The following is an 8125-nucleotide window of genomic DNA, read 5'->3' as shown; positions in this document are numbered from 1 at the left end:
GGACGGGACACACACGCACACACACCCCGGCGCGGGCATGGGGACAGGGGGACCCGGCTCGTACGGGGCACCTGGGTGGGTGCTAAAGCCGGGAGAGTTCTGGGTGGGGGCTGGGGCTGGGTGCTGGGGCTGGCTGGGTGCCCAGACTGGGCGCTGGGGCTGGTTGGGTGCCCATACTGGGTGCTGGGGCTGGGCGCTGGTACTGGGCGCTGGGGCTGGTTGGGTGCCCGTACTGGGTGCTGGGGCTGGGCGCTGGTACTGGGCGCTGGGGCTGGTTGGGTGCCCGTACTGGGGGCTGGGCGCTGGTACTGGGCGCTGGGGCTGGTTGGGTGCCCGTACTGGGTGCTGGCTGGGTGCTGGGGCTGGGTTCTGGGGCTGGCTGGGCACTGGGGCGGGCTGGGTGCTGGGTGCTGAGGCTGGGTGCTGGCTGGGGGCTGGGTGCTGAGGCGGGGGGCTGGATGGGTACTGGATGGGGGCTGGGTGCTGAGGCTGGGTGCTGGGTGCTGAGGCTGGGTGCTGGATGGGTGCTGGGTGCTGACGCTGGGGCTGGCTGGGTGCTGGCTGGGCGCTGGGTGCTGAGGCTGGGTGCTGGCTGGGCGCTGGGTGCTGAGGCTGGGTGCTGAGGCTGGGTGCTGAGGCTGGGGGCTGGGTGCTGGCTGGGCGCTGGGTGCTGGGTGCTGAGGCTGGGTGCTGGCTGGGCGCTGGGTGCTGAGGCTGGGTGCTGAGGCTGGGTGCTGGATGGGTGCTGGGTGCTGAGGCTGGGTGCTGGGTGCTGGCTGGGGGCTGGGTGCTGAGGCTGGGTGCTGAGGCTGGGTGCTGGATGGGTGCTGGGTGCTGGGTGCTGGATGGGTGCTGGGTGCTGAGGCTGGGTGCTGGCGGGGTGCTGGGTGCTGAGGCTGGGTGCTGGATGGGTGCTGGGTGCTGAGGCTGGGTGCTGAGGCTGGGTGCTGGCTGGGTGCTGGGTGCTGAGGCTGGGTGCTGAGGCTGGGTGCTGAGGCTGGGCGCTGGGTGCTGAGGCTGGGTGCTGGGCGCTGGATGGGTGCTGGGTGCTGAGGCTGGGTGCTGAGGCTGGGTGCTGGCTGGGTGCTGGGTGCTGAGGCTGGGTGCTGGATGGGTGCTGGGTGCTGGATGGGTGCTGGGTGCTGAGGCTGGGTGCTGGCGGGGTGCTGGGTGCTGAGGCTGGGTGCTGGATGGGTGCTGGGTGCTGAGGCTGGGTGCTGAGGCTGGGTGCTGGGTGCTGGATGGGTGCTGGGTGCTGAGGCTGGGTGCTGAGGCTGGGTGCTGGCTGGGTGCTGGGTGCTGAGGCTGGGTGCTGAGGCTGGGTGCTGAGGCTGGGCGCTGGGTGCTGAGGCTGGGTGCTGGGCGCTGGATGGGTGCTGGGTGCTGAGGCTGGGTGCTGGGCGCTGGATGGGTGCTGGGTGCTGAGGCTGGGTGCTGAGGCTGGGTGCTGGCTGGGTGCTGGGTGCTGAGGCTGGGTGCTGGATGGGTGCTGGGTGCTGGGTGCTGGATGGGTGCTGGGTGCTGAGGCTGGGTGCTGGCGGGGTGCTGGGTGCTGAGGCTGGGTGCTGGATGGGTGCTGGGTGCTGAGGCTGGGTGCTGAGGCTGGGTGCTGGCTGGGTGCTGAGGCTGGGTGCTGAGGCTGGGTGCTGAGGCTGGGCGCTGGGTGCTGAGGCTGGGTGCTGGGCGCTGGATGGGTGCTGGGTGCTGAGGCTGGGTGCTGAGGCTGGGTGCTGGCTGGGTGCTGAGGCTGGGTGCTGAGGCTGGGTGCTGAGGCTGGGCGCTGGGTGCTGAGGCTGGGTGCTGGGCGCTGGATGGGTGCTGGGTGCTGAGGCTGGGTGCTGGGTGCTGGATGGGTGCTGGGTGCTGAGGCTGGGTGCTGAGGCTGGGTGCTGGCTGGGTGCTGGGTGCTGAGGCTGGGTGCTGAGGCTGGGTGCTGGGTGCTGAGGCTGGGTGCTGGGTGCGTTCCCGGCAGCAGGAGCCAACGGGAACCAGCAGGTCCGCGCTGGCCGTTGACCTTTGGAGCTGGAGCCGGCAGAGCTGCCCCTGTGGCCCCACTGGCCCCAGCCCAGGCCTGGCCCGGGGCCACCGGCCAGCCCGGCCACTTAACCCCTGCAGTGCCAGCCCCCCAGGACCCCCACACCCCCCGCCCCGGCCCACGGCTCCCCACACCGCCCAGCTGGCTCCCACCACCACACCCCCGGCTCGCACCCTGGCTGGGTGCTGCGGGGCTGGGGGGGGGGCTGGTGCTGGGGGGCCGGTGCCTGGCTGGGGGGGGGGGGGGTGTGTGTCAGGGGAATCACTTGCTCCTCGGTGCCTCCTGCAGTGACCGACACCGAGGAGCTGCTGGGCACAGGGGACCAGATGCTGGGGTGCCCCCCAACTCTGGGGCCACCTGTAGGGTCTGGGGTCTCATCTCCGCTGCCTGCCCCCCCCCCCCCCCAATCTCATCCCTCCAGGGCTCTCACGGGACACGGTGCTGGGACGCCCGGGAGCAAACGTCACGTTGACCTGCCAGGACCAGGCACCAGTGAACGTCCCGGTGTCCTGGCAGGTGGAGGCGCGGGGGGCTTCGGCGGCGGGGGGGCCGCAGGCTGGCGGGGGGCAACGTGCTGCTCCTGCAGCGGCTGCGCTACGAGGACTCGGGGCGTTACAGCTGCTCCTTGGGGGGCCGCCCGCTGCGCTCCCTGCGCCTGCTGGTGGAAGGTGGGTCCACGCTGGGGTGGGGGCTTCCCTCGTAGCATCACCACCCCCCCCCATCCGGCATCCCCCAGCGCCTCCCTGCCTTGCAGAGCCCCCCGAAACTCCCCGCGTCTCCTGCTACCGGCGGAGCCACGACAAAGACGTCCTGTGCGAGTGGCCGCTGCAGGCGAAGCCGTCCCCGGGGACGCGGGCGATGCTCTGGGTGAAGCGGAGGTGAGCGACGGCCCCCCGTGGGACATGATGGGGGGGGGGGGGGGGGGCTTCGCTGTCCCTCCCGACTCCCCCCACTGTGCCGCAGCCCCCGCTGAGCCACACGGATCCCGCAGGTTCGTGGCTGAGAACGCCACGGAGCAGCGGTGCCGCTACTTCTCCAAGGCGCGGAAGTTTCTTTGCCGCGTGAAGGTGCCCCCCGGGACCGAAGACACCAAACCCCTCGTGGTGTCCACGTGCGCCCACAACGGTGCCGGTGCCTCGGCCGGCGAGGACAGGATCATCACCCTCAGCAGCGTCCGTGAGTGCCGCTCTCTGCTTGCTGGGGTCTGGGGTGGTGCAGGGCCTGGTCCTGAGCCCCCCCCCCCCCTCCCCCGTTTCCCCGGCAGTGAAGCCCGACCCCCCCCTCAACGTCACGGTGGAGGCGCTGGAGAAGGCGCCGCAGCGGCTGCGGGTCAACTGGTCCTACCCCTCCTCGTGGGACCCCCCGCTTCTACTGGCTCCGCTTCCAGGTCCGCTACCGCCCTGAGCCTGCCCGGACCTTCACGGAGGTGAGACCCCTTCCCCAGTGGGGGGCTGTCCCCGGCAGGGCTGTCCCCAACCCCCAGCTGCCCGTGTCCGTGTCCGTCGTCCCCCCCCCAAGGGTGGACCAGGTGATGACGACGTGGCTGGACATCCGTGACGCGTGGCGGGGGATGCAGCACGTGGTGCAGGTGCGGGCGCAGGAGGAGTTCGGCCACGGCGCGTGGAGCGAGTGGAGCCGGGAGGCGGTGGGCACCCCCCTGGATAGGTAAGGGGGGAGGGGGGGGGACGGACACATCTGGCCCTGAGGCTGGGGGGTCAGCCCAGGGTCCCCCAGCCTCACAGAGTCCCCCCCCTTCACCTTGCAGACCCCAGCGACCTCACCTCTGAAATGGGACCCTTCAGCTCGCAGGTGGGACGTGGCCTCAGCCCCGGGGGGTGGGGGTGGGGGGGAGCGCGACATGCTCCCGAGTTGGGTCTCGTGTCCCGGTGTGGGACAAGGGGACAGCAAAGTGGCACCCGTCCCACCGCACCCCCCCACCTCGTCTTGCAGTTCCCCCGGGGAGGACGGCACCTACGGGATCACACTGCCCCCCGAGCTCTTTGGGGAGGATGATGCTGGTGGTGAGGAGGGGGCCCGGGTTGGCTGCGGGGGACTGGGACCCCCGTGTCCCTTGTCCCCACAATGAGCCTGTCCGTCCCGTGTCCCCCCGCCCCCCCGTCTGCCGCAGGGACCGTCGTGAAGCCAGCACCCGCTCCGTGGCGCACCCCTCTGCCTTCCTGGTGGCCGGGGGCAGCCTGCTCCTGGGCATCGCCCTCTTCGTTGGCATCGTGGTGAGGTCTGTGCCTGGGGGGGGCGGGGGGGGGGCAGAGGGGCTCCACCGGCCCCCCCCTCACCTGCGACCGCTCTCCCCCTCTTGCAGGTACAAGCAGATGTGGCGGACGGGTGGGTGGCGGACAGCCAAGCCAGAGGGGGAGGGGCAGCATGTGCTGGTGCCCCTGGGCCCCCCCAGCCCCCCCCTCAGTGACACCCCCCTGCTCTCGCCCCCCGCCCCCCCGGTCCCCGGGGCTCTCCATGTCACCAACTTGGACTATTTCTTCTCAGGACAGTAGCCAGGGGCTGGCTGCGCTGGCGGGTGCCTGCGGGTCAGGCAGGGGGGGTCCCGGGGGTAGGATGTGGCCCCACGAGCAGCCCCCCCCCCCCATCTGGGGGTGCTGAAAGCCATCCCTGCACCCTGTGGGTGAAAGCAGCCTCGCTGGGGGGGGCTCAGTGCCTCGGAGGGGGGGCTCAGTGCCACCCCCATGGAGAAACCAGCTGGGGGGTCCCCCGAGATGGCCCTTGGGGGGGCGGGGGGGCGGGGGGGGCACAGCTCCAGGGCTGTGGCCAAGCTGGGAAGGCACTGGATGCGCGGGAGCAGGGCCGGGTTTGGGGGTCCCATGGCTGAAGCGGAGCCCCCACCGTGCAGTGGGGGGTGGTGGGCAGGTGGGGGGGGGGGGGAGCTGGCTGGCTCAGCCCCATCCCTCTGCCCAGCCCCCCCTCCCCCCCCGGGGTCCCATGGCTGAAGCGGAGCCCCCACCGTGCAGTGGGGGGTGGTGGGCAGGTGGGGGGGGGGGGAGCTGGCTGGCTCAGCCCCATCCCTCTGCCCAGCCCCCCCTCCCCCCCGGGGTCCCATGGCTGAAGCGGAGCCCCCACCGTGCAGTGGGGGGTGGTGGGCAGGTGGGGGGGGGGGGGGAGCTGGCTGGCTCAGCCCCATCCCTCTGCCCAGCCCCCCCCCCCCCCCCCCCCCCCCCCCCCCGGGGGCTTATTTTTAAACGCGTGTTTGGGAAACGTGGCCAAAGGTGCCTCAAATAAACATCTTGGATTTGTACTGGGGGGGGTGGCTTGGGTTTTTTTTTTTGGGGGGGGGGGGGTGGGGTGTGCTGTGGCCAAAGGGTCACACTGCAGCCTCCATCACCCAGGGGTGACCCTAGGGGGCTGTGCCCCCCCCCCCCCCCAAGTTGATCCCATGCACCCCCAGCCCATGCACCCTATGCCCCCCCCCCCATGCCATGCACCCCATGTTGCACCCCCCACGCTCGCCCCCCATGCCGTGCAGACCCAGGCTGTGCCCCCCACGCCAATGCCCACCCCCCCCCATCCCCCACCTTGGGTTGCGCAATGCCCCTGGGAGCTGCAGCTGCACCCTGGCAGGAAACCGCAGGGCGAGGGGACAGGGCGCCCAGCACCCTGGGGACACCGCGTTCCCCCCCCCGCGCCCTATAAAAAGCCCAACAGGATGCAGATGTGCGGGTGGGGGGAGCCCTGGTACCCCCGCCCCCCAAAACTGGGGTGGCTCCTGCTGGTACCATCTGGGGGGTGTCACCCACTTCTGCTCCCCCAAGCAGGCAGGTGACCCTGGGGGGGGGGGAGGGGCCCGATCCTGGGCAGCCCTGGTGGGCCCCAGCCCTGGACCCCCCCCCCGGTTTCGGGGAGTGCTGGGGGGGTGCTGCTGGCAGAGCCCCGCGGCCTCCCCCCCCCCCCCCCCCAGACCTGGCTGGGGAAGGGGCTGGGTGTCTCACTGCCCCCCCCTCAGCACCCACACCCCAGGCACTGGCCCATCCCGGCACCCTCGGGACCCCCAGCCCCATCCCTGCCCCACTGGAGACCTCAGCCCCAAACCTGCCCCATCCCTTCCCCATTGCAGCCCCCAGACCCAACTTTGCCCCACTGCAGCCCCCAGCTCCATCCCTTCCCCGCTGTAGCCCAACCCAGCTTCACTGCTTCCCCGTTCCAGACCCCAGCTGCACCCCTGCCCCGTTCCTTCCCCACTGCAGCCCCCAGCCCCATTGCTTCCCCATTGCAGCCCCCTACCCCATCCCGCCCCCCCAGTCCGTCCCTTCCCCACTGCAGCCCCCAGCCCCATCCCTTTCCCACTGCGGCCCCCAGTCTCCCCATCCCCATCCCTCCCCATTGCAGCCCCAACCCTGCCCCAGCACTTCCCCATTACAGCCCCCAGCCCCGTCCCTTCCCCACTGCAGCCCCCAGCCCCCGTCCCTTCCCCACTGCAGCCTCCAGCCCCATCCCTTCCCCACCGCAGACCCCAGCCCCCCCACTTCCTCATTGCAGCCCCCTGGCTCCCCAGCCCCATCCCTTCCACACTGTAGCTCCCCCCTAGACCCCCCCAACCCTATCTCTTCCCCATTGCAGACCCCAGCCCCCCCAGCCCCATCCCTTCCCCATTGCAGCCCCCAGCCCCCCCAGCCCCATCCCTTCCCCATTGCAGCCCCCAGACCCCCCAGCCCCATCCCTTCCCCATTGCAGCCCCCTGCCCCCACAGGACCACCTGCCTCCTCTCAGCCAACAAGTTTATTTTCCTACATCATTGACACATCCCACCCCGCTGGACCCCCAGCCCTGGGCACCGGCGGCTGCCCAGCACCGGGCCAGCTCTGGCACAGGGTGGGCAGGATCCGTCCCGGCGAAAGGGCAGCGCAGCCCTGCCGGAGTCCAGCGGCGGGCAGCGGCCACCAGGCAGGAGTGGGGGTCCCCGCGGGGCTGGTCCTTTGCCAGACCCTTCCCACGGCACGTGGCAATCGCCAGGGCCGGACCCTGCCCCACAGCGCGGGGCTGGGGGCTGCAGGCCGGGGTGGGGGGGCCATCAGTGGGTGCTAATGCCCCTTGCAGTGGACGGGGTGCAGCAGGGCCATGTGCTCGGCCCCCTTGAAGGGCAGCTTCTCGGTGGAGTAGTAGTGCACGACCTCGGGGACGCTGGCGAAGACGCCGCTGGCCTGGCTGAGCGTGTACTTGTTGTCCTTGGTCTGGGCCACCAGGATGTGGACGCAGCCCTGGCTGGTCCTGGGTGGCCGGTGGGCGTCAGCGGTGCCGCCAGCCCCCCGGCGCCCACCCGCCCCGCCGCCGAGGCCGCATCCACCCCTGTTTGTTCCCGTTCCCGTCCCGCTCCCGATTGTTTCGGCTCCAGGGGCTCCGCTTCCTCAGGAAGGAAACGCCGCTGGCGCTCCCGACAATGTGCCGGGGAGGGGACGCACCGCCTGCCCCCCTCCACCTCCTCGCCTCAGCACCGTGCCAGGATGCCTGGGTCCCCCCTCCCACCCCATAGGATGGGGGGATGCCAGACCCGCGACCGGGCTGCTCCCACCCCATCAGGGCTCTGGTGTGAACTGGGGGCTCCTGCTACAGCATCCCCCCGGGGTGGGACCCCCCCGGGGCTGGGACCCCCTGCCCCATGGCCGCTCAGCCACTCACTTGAGCGCGATGGAGTACTTGCCGCTGCCGGTCTCGCTGGTGCGCACCAGGTAGCCGGCCTCGCGGCATGCCTGCAGCCGACTCTCTGCCTCGGCCCTCGTGATGGCCCCGTGGTACCAGCTGTGGGGGGGACCGGGGGGAGGATGCTGAGCGCTGGTAAAGCCCTGGAACAACCCCCCCCCAACCCCATATCCCATGTCCTGCCCTGGCTGCTGCACGTGGCTCAGCCTCGCGACTCACGGCTGCTTCTCCAGCGCCAGGGCAGGGTCGACCCCGCTCCCCCTCGCCGTGCTCGCTGCCCGCTGCCTTCAGCATCTTGGGGGTCCAGCTCTTCTGGCGTAGGTGCTGCCGCGGCGCCTCCTCCTTGGGGCGCTCCGAGCCCTCAAACTGGACTGGGGGGGGGGGAATGAGATGTGAGCCCCCAAAGCTGCTCTCGTACCAATTCCATCC

At 71.4% G+C, this 8125-nt stretch overlaps 2 protein-coding genes across 2 annotated transcripts; one reads left to right on the top strand and one right to left on the bottom strand.

Annotated features, from left to right (window-relative positions):
* The first annotated feature begins 458 nt into the window (after positions 1–458).
* Positions 459–4973, top strand: IL6R (interleukin 6 receptor). Its single transcript, XM_056322597.1, is given in 11 exon segments — positions 459–462; positions 2457–2578; positions 2580–2703; positions 2790–2913; positions 3027–3211; positions 3300–3394; positions 3396–3478; positions 3554–3700; positions 3770–4080; positions 4178–4271; positions 4356–4973. Coding segments are annotated over 11 exon segments (1479 nt in total). The 3' UTR covers positions 4546–4973.
* Positions 4974–6763: 1790 nt separating this feature from the next.
* SHE (Src homology 2 domain containing E) lies at positions 6764–8116 on the bottom strand (the record flags this gene model as incomplete). Its single annotated transcript, XM_056322595.1, is given in 4 exon segments — positions 6764–7267; positions 7676–7795; positions 7916–7947; positions 7949–8116. Coding segments are annotated over 4 exon segments (507 nt in total), but the record flags the coding sequence as incomplete, so codon positions are not given.
* Between the last annotated feature and the right edge of the window lie 9 nt (positions 8117–8125).

The sequence above is a fragment of the Falco biarmicus genome, chromosome 19 (assembly GCF_023638135.1).
Source record: "Falco biarmicus isolate bFalBia1 chromosome 19, bFalBia1.pri, whole genome shotgun sequence".
Lineage (NCBI taxonomy): Eukaryota > Metazoa > Chordata > Aves > Falconiformes > Falconidae > Falco > Falco biarmicus.
The sequence above is the reverse complement of the archived record's forward strand: the minus strand, read 5'-3'. Positions and strand labels throughout refer to the sequence as shown.